The following is a 16,747-nucleotide window of genomic DNA, read 5'->3' on the forward strand; positions in this document are numbered from 1 at the left end:
AGTCTGAACGTACGGAATAATATCCTTCAACATACAATCGTGTTTTTGTAGGTGTATACTACAGTACTTTACATGTAATTATTGAATAACTCCTTAAAAAAGGTATTATTTAAAATGAGTGGTAACATAATTTTAACAACTTGCCATTATGTCTAACGTCGAAGGCTTGTATAATGTTAACGTATAAGAAACTGAATACAAAACTTGGACCGGTTTGTAAATACAATAGTATAAATTACCTGCGTCGCCGAAAGAATTACGAATATAATAATATTGCAATAAAAGTTAAGTTGTTAAGATTTTGAAGAAAACATTCCTTTTCACCATCTTAACTACTCCTACTAAATATATAACGAAACCTAACTAGTATTGAAAAATACTAAAAGTCGGCTAATAAGAGTATGAGACGTAAAGCATAAACGGAGTTCCATTATTTGATTCGTAAAAATGAAAAAACTAAAAATACCATCCCAACCCCATAGGGGGAAGACACCCATCTTGTGACTTTACCGGTTGCCGCAACACCCCCTCCGTTCCAAGCCCTGAGGGGCTTTACAAGAGGTCATCTTTAGACCCTCTAACTGATTACATCTCAGTCATCAGCCAGTCCTCGGTCGAGATGCCACCGATGTAAATGCCTCAAAAGACATTTGCATCAGTGAAATACAAATCAAATTTCGCCTGCATGTAGGCCTCAAAAGGACATCTTCACATCCAACCTAACACGATTCCCTGAATCAAACTGACCAAAAACGCGGGTGCGTGAACCCCGTGCCAAGTCCAGATTTGGGTCAAAAATTTAGGTCACCTAACAAGGGGAACGCAACCTCAATCCGGTCCGCGCAGGAGCCGGAGATAAACTCCGCACCACTACCCGGTCACATCATGGTGTTTCGCGCGGCATTACCAAGTCACGATCACGACCGCCACCGCCGGAGGGAAGCTACGACTCCGGTCGCACGGGTTAACATACCCCAGCGGCGCGGCCCCACCAGCAGAAGCCCCAAAGCGAATCACAAACAATACCAATATAACCGTGCCACGATACCAATGCGCCAACCTCCAACCAATCCAATGACTAAGCCGGAATCCTACCACGATTGAGTACCTCGATTAAACTCCCTCTGCAGACCACAAGGGCGCGAAGAAGACCAGCCACTGTTGACCACTCCTCGCGGATCATTCAGTTAATACGGATATCCAGATAAAAATATATTCTCTCAAGTTTCCCAACAGCTCGTAAACGTTCGACCTCGTATCGGGGACAGACGTAGAGGACGTGGTCTACTGTATCATCAGTCCCATTGACTGAACTGGCATTGACTTGAATCGACCAAACGAAACATAGCCAAACTCGCCCAAAAGGCACCGTGCCCGGAGAGAATCTGTATAATATACAGATTGGGGAGAACCATCCAATCGCACCTAAATCAGACACTATTGGAAATATACCATGCGTGTATCGACCTGTGGGGTATTCGTCCTAACCTGCTAAGACGCAAAGTCCCGGTCTTCAATCTCCTGCTTTCGTTGTGACGTCAATAGGTTATTTATCTAGGAAATGTAGCGTTCCTTACGCTCAGTAGCCAAGATATCAACTGGTTTGACTCCGGCTATAACACAGACTACCCTCCGCGAGACTGTTCTATAACCGCCTATAACAGCCAGAAATAAGAGTCGTGCTAGCTGTTATTAACTAAAAGTACCAACAAAATAATGAAAAAAATTTCAAAACACTAAAAAAAAATAATAAAACCAACTTAAGGCAACCGATGAACTTAGAGAAAAATAAAGCTTCTGAATTGATTTTTTAAATTACTATCATCTGATATCATCAGCAAATTAAAACATGGATTCAAAAGGTATAATTTCTATATTTTTGTTTGTGTTTGTTTTAAATGTATTTACGTTAAAAAACTAAAACATAAAATACGTTGTTAGAATTTGCTGTGTACAAATTAGTTTCATAGAAATATTTTTGTCAGGAATATTTTCTTGAACAAAAAACATTTTTATAAACGTTTGTAATAGTTTAAAATTTGTCGTTATACATTTATCAATGTAAATTTCATTTTAGGGGAATAACGATGTTGTAAAAACTGCATGCATTTTTCTAGCAGTATTTTACTGTCTTATGTTATATTTTTATTGTGTCGATGGACAAAAGATAATTCACGAGGTAAGTCTCAATATTAAAATTTTGTGATTATTTCTTATTTTATAGCTTAATAAATACATTTTTTATTCTGATCGGTATCACTCTGCAAAAAAGAAGGTGCATGGGTCTGTTTCTTAGTTTGCTTTATGTGCTCACATTTTTAGTTTAGCTGCTCTGTTGGCGCAGACCGGACCGATAGTGGTGCACGGAGCGGCTGCTCTGTCCGACAACTCTAACGGCAACTCTCTCCGACTCTCTCTCAGAAAGTCTCTGAGCTGGAGATTAGCTGGAGACTCTCTCCAGCTAGGAGCAGTCTATTGTCAATTAATTTACAGATTATTTCATTTCATTTCTAAGGGTATATTATTTTTATTTATATTTTATATTTGTATTTTTATTTACTTATTATTTTCTTAATAAAAGAAAGCTATCATTAGTTAATATTTAGCATTATAAAAAAAGGATTCTTTATTAACCGGGGAGAGTCGTTGGCGCGCATCTTGTAGTATGCTGTTGCTGTTGGCTTTCTGCGCCAATAGCTGGAATGGCAATTAGCCCACCTTACACGAACAAACACAAGACTAAACAAAGAAGACGGCGCGGCACCCGAGTTAATCTCCTGTTATCAATATCACCTGTTAATTATTATATTTCTATTAATCTACACACTCCTTAAACCTATTTTAAATATAAAATGTTCAAAAAAATATTCTCCACACACTAACATTTCTTTTCTTAAAATATTTCTACAACATGCTGGTGTCTCACAAACATGAGTATATGAACGCATCATAGGTCCAGGGAGCAGATCCTCCTGACCGGCTAGTATAATAATACATTATATAAATTTCGTGGTTATAAGATAAATTATAATATAATAAAAATTATTTGAAAAAAATAGGTATAAATTACGAAGTAACAGTTACGAGGTGTTAGTTATTAATAACATAAACAAATGAAATAACGAGGTAAATACATTAAAATAAAATATTACTTCAAAATTAATAATAATTTGGAAGATCTTCATGAAAATTATTTGGGAATACATTTATGACATGTTAAACGATAACCAGGAAATTCATGGACTAAAAAAATGATTAATTAATATTACGAAAAAATTAATTGAAATATTTATATTGTTTCTATAAAAGAAAATCTTCTGTAATTTTAATTTTTAAAAATTGGTTTGTAAATATTTTAAATGGTTTGATAATTTATTAAAAATTACAACGGGTAAATAATATAATCTTTCACATAACCCAAAGTATTGTGTTGAGTTTTACGAAAATAGTTCCGTTTTCTTCGTTGGTAAATGTGGATCTTTGTTATATTTTAAGAATATGTTATTACTGACTATGTCTTTTAGCAATTATTTCACATTCATAAATGAATATAAACGCAAGGATAAATTAACACATTTAATTTTCTAAATATCGGTACTTACAGTTTTCAAAAAAATTATATGAAGCCCATTTTTTCTATATTCTCGTTCCCGTATAGGTAAATTTTGATGTAGTATAAGTATTGGAAAACAAAAGATCTTTCGTAAAAAGCTTAAAATAAAAGTTTTGTAAATTGATATTTCGATAATCACGGTTCATTATATCGAAACTTATATCTCTTTCAGTTACATCTGATGTACGAGTATACCGGAAGAATGCGGATTATTGTGAAATTTTTTGTGTATTTATTTATAATTATATTACGTTTTTGTGCCGATAAAAACTTCAATTTATTGATTATTTACTACCAATCTTATTAAATGTGAGGTATACATATTAGTTACCTTACTTCAATATTTATTAAGTATGACAACTAAAACAACAGAATATAATTATCCGATAAAATAAGATACATATAAAATTGAACAAAATTTAATATAACAGATATGTATACAAATTTAAATGCTTTGGACTAGAATCAAAGTTTAAAGAATTATGTTATTATTTTGAATAATACAAAGAGCACGATATTTTTCAGTACGATGAACTGCGAAGGTGTTTGGGAGAGTGTTCTTGGGTGGATAAACCGCAATGGTTTAAAAAGATGTTACTTACAATGATGATCAGATCGACTGTTCCGTTTCATATAAAACCTTTTGGATTATACGTCATTAATTCAGAAAATTTTGTGAATGTAAGTAAAAAAGTAAGTTACATTAAAGTTTAAAAACCATTATATAACTCAACAGTTTGTCAAGAAAAATAAAAAAGTTATTGACAATTATAGGTTTTTACAGGTTATTTATCTCATTATCGCTTACTATATTATATATTATTAAATATAGTTATAATAATGCATAAAATTTTATTCATATAAGTCATTATTTTACACCGGATCACAGCTTTTGCTATAATATTACTTATTAATGAAAGTTTTTTCGTTAAAAAATTCAGTAATATCTTCTTAAAACAAAATTTACTTATATCATATTTTTTATCGTGGTAACCTAGCTTATTTTGCCATAGACGAGCCGGCTGTGAGTAAAATAAATAAAAGTCAAAAAATGTCATTTCAGGCACGAGTTGTATATTTTGGCTGTTCTGGGGTAATAGTCCTGTAAAACATCATCAGGAAGATAATTGATATGTACTTTCAATCAATTAATTTTATAAATATTTAAATTAAAATAGTAGCAATCATTTCAGATTAGGAGATTATAGCAACTCCTTATTCTCTCAACAACAACAAAAATTTAGAAGATTAATGAAGGATACAATATGAACTAGGAGATAGTTGATAAAGGAAATAATCTTTAAATTTTACGCTTCATTAGATGCTATATAAAAAAGGTTTGTATATTTCTACGTCATCAGTTTAAAAGAAGTAATTAAATTTATGTTAAGCGATATAAAACAGTCATCCGTGATCAATGGATTTACAGATAACCAATTCGCTTTTGAAAAATACGGTTCAGTGATTTTTGTTTTAGATAATATAAAACTATCTGAAAATTATTCAAAAAATTCTTCAGACCCAAGATTGACATTATAATATATAATAATGTAGTATATTAAAATGCTGGGAACGATTGAAAAATTAATTTAAATCTTAAATTCCTAAATTCTTCTATAACTAACGAATGTATAAAAGTAATGATTAATTAACTGCCAATTTTAAGTTAATATAAAAATTTCAGAAGGAAATACTGGGTCTTTTACAATGATAATAATTTAAAATACATTATTTTTTTATATGATAAAAATTTTACATCATAATTAACGGTCATTGGTTTTATTTTATTTGTTAACAGGTAGTAAAGGCATCTTATTCTTACTTCAACTTAATCGGAACTTTAAAGTAATAAGTTACACCAATGAACAAGAACACTGTATGTAAATAAAAAAATGATAAATCTATTGTTACAATATTTACTATAAATTAAGGTGGTTATAAGTAAAACATTGTATTTAATGAAATATTAATACGTTTCATACAGGAATAAGACGTGTTAAACAATTTGATATAACTTTTGAAGTCTTTTTTCCCGCTGTATCTACTTTACAAAATAAATATGTTTTCATTCTGTTTACTTACATCTCATTCAATTTTATAATTCCTATATACCTTTCTAACTTTACTTATTTCCCTCTTCACTCATTTTATTAATATATCTCTTTAGAAAAAAAAAACAAATAGTTGTTGTAAGGTAATAAAATTATAATACTAAGAATTTATTTACATACAATATCTGGAAATATTCACCAGCGAATGATTTCAGCAATTTTTCTTCGATTATATTATGAATACATCGTCTGCATTGCATTATGCAGAAAAGTAAAACGTTAAAATATTCTACGAAACATGGTAATATTCAACCGAAAATTTAAAGGACGACATAATGAATGAATCAGACAAACCGATGTAATGTTTAAAAATATAAAATGACTAAAATAAAGAATCAGAAGGATTAGTTTCACGAAATTGTATAACCGTTAAAGTGGGAGAGACAAAGGATGAATGAAGATGGTATGTATCAGTGTGTAGTCTTGTACAGTCTCAGTTCGACTATTCCAGAGATGTGTGGTTAATTGAAACCAAACCACCCAAGAAGTTTGGCTAGTCGAGTTTGGATACTCATACTGTGAGGACGTCTTATTATTGCTCCGCGTTTTGTCGCTTTTTTGATAGGTTTTTTCGGTATTTTCATTGATTTGTTAATCGGATGTTAAAGTGTTATGGTTAATGGACTAGATCTGAAAATTTCAAGAGTTTTGGACACGGAATTACTTTTTTATTAGTGTTTTTTAGTTTCCAAACTATTCAGTGAATTTTTAGTGAATTAAAATAGCTATAATTTACTTTTTATAAGGTGTTGAAGTGATTTAAGTTATCAAGAGTGAAGAAGTATAAACTGAGTTTACATACAATTCAGAAGAGTGAGTAGAAGATACTTTTTTGTGTTTATACTATTTGTATTATATACTATTGAGGTTATAATAGTATAATATTATAATATTTCTTAGCGAAATTTTTCTAAGTTAATATACAGGCTCATACAGGCGTGTTTATTGTAGTAAACAAGGACTTGTAATTATTCTCTCGTATTACCGTCGTACTAGTAGAGATTTTTCTAAGTCCTCAGAGCTGTTTTAATAGGGAATTATATTTCTACTAATATCTCGAGAACTACCCACTCGATTTCCTTCCTACCTGGACATAAATTCGTCCCAAAACCTTCCCTAACACCCTACCACCACGAACCCTCCCAAATTTTTTGACCACATTTTCGGTCACATACATTTTTCTTACCCCCTCAACCCCCCCAATTTTTTTTTTGGGGGGCTCCTCCCCCGAGTGGGTACTCGTAGAATTTGGGACGGCCCCCTGAGTACAGTACTATATCATGCGAAGACGCGGTTCACTCCCTATGGATGGGACATCCGCCCAAAGTAGCAGCAGCATGACAAAATCGGCGACGGTCAAGAAAACCGATCTAAAAGGGAAGAAGAGGCTCCGTCAAGGATCTTCCGAGGAGGAAGAAGAGGCACCTGATACAGTGAGCAGTCTAGCATACCAATTGGGTCTCATACTGATATCGTTGAAACAGCATTTAGGCCCAGGTTTGAATAAGTACATTGCGACCCATGAACAGGATCTAAGGCGAGTATACGAGAGACTGAACGCGCTTTCCGAGCTGTCCTCTCCAGACACAAAGTCTTCCCAAGCTATCCAAACGGACCCTATTGCGGGTGACGATTACATGGAGTATATTTTGACCAGCGATTTGAGTGATGAAGAACTCATTGAGCTCCTCCTAAAAGGTGGCCTAACTCACTTAGGGGCAAGCTAAAGTTAGTTACTGACCTTCCACCTGAAGTCAAAGACACTTGTACTCTTAAAGATTTAAGGAGAGTAGGTGAGCAGGATATAGGTAACAAGCTCGCAGCTGGTGACATCATAAAAGACGAAATAACTCTAATAGGAGACCAAACCGTTGAAGAAAAGAAGAAGAAATTTAAGATACATTATGACTCGGGAGCCCCGGAAAAGGAAAACCCTTTCTTGTTTATTGAAGGCGTTCAAAAAGATAGCTATACAGTCACCAAATTCAGCGTACATACTGCCTTCGGGCAGTATGGGAAATTTTGCCAAGAAGATCATATCCTATATCTTCAGAGCAAGGGAAACACCTGTATATGTGTTAACTCTCCGAGGGGATGGTGGGACCAGGCACATCGGTAATAATCAAATCCCGATAAAGAAGGCTACTCCACCGGCGGAGCAAAGCCGTACAGTGATTGTTAAGGCGGAAGGAAAAACGTACGCGGAGCTCCTCCGGTCCATGAAGGATGCTGTCACCAGCGAGGAGGCAAATAACGTCATCTCATTGCGAAAGGGCCGTAACGAGGAGCTCCACGTTAGGATACAGGGTGCAGAGAAAGCGGAACAATTTACATCTATCCTGAAGGACAAGGCTGCCGACCTTCACGTTGATATAAAAAGCAGAGCTGGAAGGAGAACTGTTGTGCACATCCGAGATGTCGAGCATGACACAACTGAGCAAGAGGTTATGGCTGCCATTATAAAACGCGTGGGTTCTAGCGAGGAAGTCAAGATAACATCCATGAGGAAAGGTTTTGGCGAGACACAAAATATTGCGGTCATGACCTCTTATAGAGCGGCATGCAAACTGGTCGAGGAAAGAATAAGAATCGGATGGATTAGTTGCCGGGCGTACATCCGGGAAGATGAAGACAGGTGCTACCGTTGTTGGGGCACGGGCCATAGAAGGCACGAATGTAAGGGCCCAGATAGGCTCGATTTGTGCTTCAACTGCGGTAGCAGAGGTCACAAGATAGCGGATTGTCTTGAACCTAAGCAATGCCTCGATTGTAAGAGCGGTGAACACAGGACTGGAGCATGGCAACGTGAGAAAAAATTGCATGATTAGGACTATGTTAGCGAATGCCAATAGGAGTATTCTCACTCACGACTTAATTAGTCGTGTTGTTGCAGACAAGAACGTAGACCTCCTTGTGGTCACCGAACCCAATAAATATGAAGCTGCCAAACTTGGATGGACTGTTGATATGTCGGGAGATGTTGCCATTATGGATGTAAGTCATAGTATACAATGGAATTTCAAGTTTAGAGGTAGTGGCGTGGTGTCTGTTGAGACCGAAACAACTCTATTCGTGGGTGTGTACATTTCGCCCAACATTGCGATCGCGGACTTTACTAACTTCATCGACACTTTACAAGGTGTGATTACCAATTCAACCAAGAGGATCGTAATGTTGGGTGATTTTAACAACAAAATGGTGGCGGCTGGCAGTCGACACACCAACAGGAGGGGACAGATCCTTGCCGATCTCCTGGAAACTGCCGGCTGCATCTGCATTAATGACGATACGCCCACGTACGTAGCGAGAGGTCATCGGTCGGTGCTTGACCTCGCCATCCTGGACTGTAGGTGGAGGAGGAATCAGTACCAGTGGATGGTTCTCTCAGAAGATATAGCGAGCGATCACCGCGCCTCTATCTTGGATCTGAAAGACGTAGATTTCAGGCGTGAAGTGCACTCCCCCCCACCGAGATTCTCATCAGTACAAATAGAGCAAATCGTCAACAGGACTGCAAGTAGACTATCTGATTGACATCAACAATCACCTGAGGCTTTATCTAATATAATAAAGCAGAAAATGGACAGAATGGCAGCTAACAATACAAGGAGGCGCTCCGTATATTGGTGGACTGCTGAAATTGAAGCAATGAGACAAGAGCTCCAGTCCCTTAGGAGAAGGAAACAACGTATTCTTAGAAATAACAGAGAAGGGTACTATGAATTAGCCAATAGATACCTCGAGGCAAGAAGAACGCTCAATAAGGCAATTAAGAGACGTAAAAAGGATTGCTGGATCAGGCTCTGCGAAGAGCTTGACAGCAATCCCTGGAGCCAGGCATATCGTATTGTGACCAAAAAGTTCGGGAGACGTATGCCTATCCTCAATAAGACCAGTGTTGCAAGGGAGGTAGCCAGGTTGTTCCCGCATACAGTGCCTGATATCGTGAGATCCACACCTTGCGATAATAGAAGATTCACCATGGAAGAGCTACAACTTGTGGCGAGGAGTTTGGCAACCAAAAAGAGCCCTGGCCCGGACAAGATTCCCGCGGCAGTGATCAAGGGGCTGGTTCAGAAGGCTCCCTGGAAGATGCTCGAGATTGCCAGCCATGGCATGGAGAACGGAGACTTCCCCGACTGCTGGAAGGAGGCCAGAGTGGTATTCCTACCTAAAGGCACCTCTTCGGAGGAAGATATAACCTATAGACCCCTGAGCCTCCTTAACATGATGGGGAAGCTAGTAGAAAAGATGCTGGCTCGCTGCATCATCAAAGAACTAGAAGAGGGAGCCGGAATCAGTCCTAACCAGTACGGGTTTATGCGGGGGCGATCCACCGTGCAGGCTATCTGCCGAATTTCGGGATGGGCCGACGAGGTGAAGAGAGGCACTTGGCGAACCAGGAGAATTCCACTGATGCTATCACTAGACATAAAAAACGCGTTCGGGGTATTGGTTGGGGTCATATTAATGACGAAATTGCGGCTAGGGGCCTCAGCCCGTACCTGCGTAGACAAATTGAATGTTACTTGTCCAACAGAGGATGTCTGGTGGAAGCACAGGAAGAAACAGTACATTTTCAAATGCACGGTGGAGTTCCGCAGGGCTCTGTTTTGGGGCCGTTGTTGTGGCTGGTGATTATAGATGAACTCCTTAAGAAGGAGTTTCCTGTCGGCGTTCATGTGCTGGCTTCTGCAGATGACCTTGCAGTCTTCGTAGAGGGAAGGACGGTCTTGGAGGTGCGGGAGAGGGTGTATGCGGCCATCGACACTATACAGGAGTGGTTGAGGTCCAGGGGTCTGCAACTGTCTACGGAAAAATGCCGGTGTATTGCCTTTACGGGTAGAGGAGTGCTAGAACCGTTCAATATTTCCATCAACGGTCATGCTATAGAAGAAGCGAATAACATCAAGTACTTAGGAGTTATCCTCCAGAAAAACGGTAGATACACCGAGCACATAGTCAATGTATGCAACAAGGCAGAAAGGATGATAAAAAGTCTAAACATCATTATGTCATCGCAGAATGCCCCTCGGGCCTCAAAGCGCCGTTTACTGGCCACCACCGTCGTGTCTTCGCTTATGTATGCCGTTCCGGCCTGGTGGCGCTCTATCGCCATCAGGTGCAACAAAGAGAGACTGGCGAGGACGCACAGGTGTGTGCTCCTAGGTGTTGTGTCCACATACAGGACAGTGTCCTATGCCGCCCTGTGCGTGTTATCGGGTACATCACCTATTGACCTAATCGCAAAAAAGAGGGTGGAGAGGGCACAAGGCAAGCCAGAACAAGAGGTCAGGGATGCCGTTTATAATATCTGGCAGGAAAGATGGTCGCAGGAAGCTGTGGGTCGTTGGACGAGAACCCTCATCCCCAACATCAAGCCATGGTTGTCGAGAAGATTTGGTGAGGTTGATCATCACCTATCGCAGTTTTTTACAGGACATGGTTCCTTCAATAACTACCTGCACAAAATAGGCAAGAGAGAAGAGCCAATTTGCAACTACTGCAACGAGATAGATGATGCTGAGCACACCTTTTTTGAGTGCAATAGGTGGGACACACTTAGACATAGTAAGGCGCTCACAGGTATAACTCCAGAGACAACAATAAACTACATGCTAAGAAGCGAGTCAAACTGGAATAATTTTGCTAGTTTTGTTAGACAAGTTGTTCTACAGAAATACTCCGATGAGAGAAGACAAGGTGTTGGCTAGAATAGGACTGGGTGGACAGCCTTGCTGGTGAGGACCAGCATGCTGCGGTGTGTTGGCACTGATGAGCCACCAAGGACTCCACGGGTAACAGTCAGGCAAGAGCACACTGAATACTGAATGGACCCGGTACCGCGTCGCGGCGAACTGGGTCTGTCGTGGTGTATTAGTATTGCCCTTTTGGGTCCCCAAGGGGCCAATATTGATAAAGAACTCTCAAAAGGAGCTAACCGGTAGGCCGACCTGCCTTGCCGGTAGGTGGGGAGGCCTATTTGAGTTTAAAGACACTCCCCTGGGCGGCGTAATACCAACAAGTCTGTCCGGCCCAGGGGAGCTGAGAGAAAAAAGAAAAAAAAAAAAAAAAAACCACCCAAGAACACCGATATCCACGATCTAGTATTCAGATCCGTATGCAAGTAACCGCCTTTACTGAAACTTGAATGCTGGAACTCTCGGCTTTCAAATCAGTTGATTTGGGAAGACGCGTTCACCACTATACCAACCCGGTGGATTACGTCAGGTTAACAAATTAAACTAAACCTATAAATTCAAGCAATTACGTAACTAAGGATGAATATAACAAAAAATCCCTCTCCTGATAGGAAAGCCCGATAAACGCATTTAATTTTATCAAATGAAAAAGAAACACTATAACAATATTTTGATATCAGCTTATATCAGAGTATGTAAAGCAAGGAAGCCAATGTACCACCCATCTGTCTTACAAGAGCCTCGTCGACGTTGCATGTTTTTTCTTGCAAGCGGAATGATTGATATTCTGATTGCTGGTATGCATAAAAAAAATCTCCTTAAATTAAAGGAAAAGGAAGTGTGATAGAATACTTTTGTATTATAATGTATTAAATAATTTTAAAAAAACCTGATCTACTGTATTAATAATAATAAATAAATACTATTTTGCTTATGCTCCTAAGATTTCGACCGGATAGGTTTGATTATTAAGGCTGATGACAGGCGGGAGAATGTTTTCAGTCTGCTGTTACCAAAACTTTACAATAATGAAAACGTACTATGCAACCCGCTTTCATCGGGTTCTTTTGATGCTGAATCACGGTGATGAATTATCACGTAATATCGACATTACAACACGACTCATTCTTTCAATTAAACATCTGAACTTACTTCAAATCCGACAATGCGATCTACCACTAAAATTATCAGATTGATCACCCGTTCTACAATGCGGTCATAACCGATAGTGATTTTTTACTTTTTTTTGAAAATGAAGAGCCGGTTTGGAAAAATATCATACCCGAATGTCGTAATGGTCAAGATAGTAGATTAATATGACGTGTGATAAGTACATTATCTTCTAGACAGGTACGGTAACAATATTCAGAAATATGTAAAATTAGAAGAAACAATTTTTATTTAGTAATTTTTACTTCGTTTTCTAAAACAAAGAATTTTTCTTAATATACGATAAAAAATATTTAAGTAATTTTCCATATCTATCTCCATATTCTTGTTCGCATTAGTAGATTACTTTAAAGTTCGAATCAAATTGAAGTAAGAATAAGATGCCTTCAATACCTGTAAATAAATAACATAAAACATATTAATATAACTTCTTCTGAGAAGAAATCTGTATCATATAATTGATTAATTAAGAATGGGATTACGTCAAACATTTGTTTTTATAAAAGGATTACGTTAAGAAAATTTCTTTGTTACAAAAAATCTGAACTAAATGGATTATTTTTTATCTGTTAACGATCATCAAGTACAAATAAAATAACTAGCAGTCTGACTTAAATAGTCTTATAACGTAATAATAAAAATATGATGAAAGTGATCCATTGAATCGGCGGTGATTAACATAGTTTTTTTTTGTAACTTACGAATATGTCCCCATTTCATTTGGAAACAATCGATTTTCCTTTTTAGAAGATGTAATAGTAATGGAATGATTGATAAAGAGAAATTTCATGCGTTTACGATTAAAAAATTATAAAAATCAAGGAAAGATTTCCGACGTTATTGTTATTTCGATACCATTTCTATAATCAATATGAATATCTGATCGATACAGAAATTGTGCTCTCCGTTGTTTTTAATAAGGTGTTAGTGCATAATTTTAAAGTATTGGTTCAGCGGTGAACAAGATTCATCCTGGTAATCGAAGGAATAATCTTTTTCTTTGGCTCTACAGTCCGATGTGGACGTTGCTCACCTCGACTCTTCATATTTTGCTAGCGAGTAAAAAATCACACTTCCATTTTTGTGGCAATGTGATTTAAACGTAATTTCCGGTATCGGGTAATAAAGAACCGTAATGCAATACATCAACTATCGGGTAGTACTAACATTGCCGTATAGTAGTGTACAATAGCATCCACTGAAATAATTGATTCTTTAAGGATATTAATCGGACTGCTTTATCGTCACGACTGAAGATATTCCCAAACTATTGAAAATATTTGCCTTCCTATAATCCTGAATTCGTTCCAGTAATAAGCTTTCAACAGAATGTAGAGATAATCGTACAGTTAAACCATTAATAAATATATTTAAACCACATTTTAGACCCCGTTATCACTAAACGCCGTAGTATTCCTAGGCATCTAAGATCACCTGATCTTAAGACAAACAATGTTTTCTAGTGGTGTATTCTAAAGAAGTAAACCGTCTCAATAAACTATAGAAATATTCTTACAAAAAGTGTATCGCATAGTTAATGTGTTTTCTATAGATATGTTAGTCGTATGGTTTAAATAATAAAATCTCGACTTGAAATATGCGTGCATTGATATATGGTGTTACCTACGGGCTATCATAATCAGAACTTAGATTTGATGAAGTTACATTTTTATAAAAAAATACCTATTTTAAGGAAAAACTAATTGTAAGTAAACCCTTGGTGAAACTTACAATATATTATACAAAAAAAAATTATTTGCCAAATTTAAAGTTTTTACTTCCCTTTAGATTTGCATAAGGTGAGATATAAAATTAATTTTAATTGGAGAAATTGATGTATGATTCAGAAGATGTTCTTTTATAACAGTTTTATTAACTAAAAAGAATCGCTAAATATTTTATTTTAATTACTAAAATCTATTTATCTACTATTTTTTACTGATTTTGTTAAAACAATATCAGTTTGATAATAAATATACTTGTACACGTTTGTAAATTATTAAGCATAGCACAAATAAATTATTAATTTTTTTTTGTTTATTTAGTAAATTTTTTATTCTTGTGATACAGGTACTTACCCGTTTTTTATTTCTATGTTGTTGACTAAGTTCTTACTTTGTGAATACCGTAAAACAGATGGGTTTTACTAAGCCGATGACGGAGACATCTCTTGTCGGCGGGTGGCTGGAGAAATGGGATTAGTCGATGAAAGGCAGGTGGACCTATAGACTGATCCCGAACCTACAGAGATGGTTGTGTCGAAATCATGGGGAACTGGGGTACAAGTTGACTTATTTCCTTACCGAACATGGGGATTTTAAGGCTTACTTGTACCTGAGACCCTACTAGGAATGTGATTATTGCATGGAGGATACCACGAAAACACTGTCCATGGGCAAACAGTTCCTGCAGCATAGGGAAGCATACAGGAGAAAATTCGGAGTGCTTACCCCAGAAAACATGATTGATTATATGCCGCAGACCGAACGATCGTAGCACACAGTGTCTAAGATGTTTAAAACCATCCGAACAAATTTGGCAAAAGAAGTCCAGTGATAAATAACGTACTCTGCGTCTCCCTTGGAGCAGGTCCTCGGGCCAAAGTGGAGGTTAAAAAAATTTTAAAAAACCCCCAAGATTCCGATAGGTTCGAGGGTCGGGATAGCGATGGAAGTTCGGATGGTGACAAGAAACATGGGGTTGCTGTTATAATACCGTAAGTTGGACCCGGCTACCATATCGTAGTGAGAAAGGGGTTTCAGTAGCGGTAGACCTGCAAGGGAGAGTCCCAAACTACCATGGGTTTCGAGACTACAAGGTGCCTATAAAAAGTTTTCCCTCCAACGACGAAAGAAATGGATACTGTTAGTTTTTAATTTATCATCATATATTTTATGTGAATGAATAGTGTTACGCATGCCAGATACACTTACCTTTTTTTTTTTTAAGTTTTTTAATTCATTTTAAATTTCGATAGTTCTTTTAAAATATCTAGTAAAATTTTTTAATTTTATGTTTTATTAACTTATTTATGCAGTAGTACAACTGTTGCTAATACAACTGGTTGCCATTTAGCAGTTAACAAAATAAAACAACTGTACAAATATAGCCTTTTTACTTAAATTAATACTTTAAAATAGAATAAGTTGTAATATTTCTGTATTCTATTTAATAAAGATTTACGGCAAATTTCTTTCGTAAATAAATTTAAAAAAAATATTAATAATGGTAGATAAGGTGAAATATTCTAATACCCGTATTCGTGAGCATATATTAATACTGAAAGAAGCTTAATTTAATACATAATATATCTTACTCCTAAAATGCTGATATTAACATCTCACATACATTTGATCCTTTTCGTAATATTATGAGCTAAATAAACGATATTTATTGCTCTCTTGTTGTCCTTTCTCCTACTTCTATTTTACAGACTTATAAGTTATATATTTTCTTTTACAATCTATGAAATTAGATTTTTTACTTTTTTACTTACATTTACGAAGTTTTCTGCATTAATTACGTATAATCCAAAAGGTTTTATGTGAAACGGTGCTGTCGATCTGATCATCATTATAAGTAACATCTTTTTAAACCATTGCGGTTTATCCACCCAAGAACACTCTGCCAAACATTGTCGCAGTTTATCGTGCTGAAAAATAACATAACTTTCAATTACCTCAAAAAATAACATTTAAAAATTTTGTAAAATTTAATACAGCATTTAAATTTGAATACATGGTTCGTTTGCGTGGTTTTAAAGCAACTGTACAAAGAATGTTGTTACTTTCTAGAAAGTTACATATGACCGACTAGTTTTCTTCTAATCCTTATATTTTATACGTGTATAATTTTGGTTAGATATGCACGTTTATAAAAACATTAATCATGTGGTGTTCTACCTTTTTTTTTTTTTTTTTTTTTTTTTTCCCGACCGGATATCCAATTAAGTATACTCAGTCGGGGAGAGTGTCCTTTTACTCTCAAAGGAGGCGTCCCCCACCCACCGGCTATACGTCCGGCACGGCAGGTTGGCCTCCCCGGTCTCGGATCTTTTGTTTTACATTGCCTGCCTCTAATCCCCCGCTTTAGAGCCAAGGTCCGGCTATGCCGTCCCCCAGCGCCTCAGCAGGGAACCGGGACTCGGTCTT

At 36.7% G+C, this 16,747-nt stretch overlaps 1 protein-coding gene across 1 annotated transcript in view; it reads right to left on the minus strand.

The window, feature by feature from the left end:
• Positions 1–12,898: 12,898 nt before the first annotated feature.
• LOC142331365 (odorant receptor 56a-like) overlaps positions 12,899–16,747 on the minus strand; it is a 309,107-nt gene continuing 305,258 nt past the window's right edge. The window contains exons 4-5 of the mRNA XM_075377214.1: positions 16,093–16,248; positions 12,899–12,989 (exon numbers count right to left, since the gene is read on the minus strand). Of these exons, the coding sequence (XP_075233329.1) occupies positions 12,939–12,989; positions 16,093–16,248 (207 nt within the window). The 3' untranslated portion in view covers positions 12,899–12,938. The remainder of the gene's footprint in view (positions 12,990–16,092; positions 16,249–16,747) is intronic.

The sequence above is a fragment of the Lycorma delicatula genome, chromosome 10 (assembly GCF_047948215.1).
Source record: "Lycorma delicatula isolate Av1 chromosome 10, ASM4794821v1, whole genome shotgun sequence".
NCBI classification, from domain to species: domain Eukaryota; kingdom Metazoa; phylum Arthropoda; class Insecta; order Hemiptera; family Fulgoridae; genus Lycorma; species Lycorma delicatula.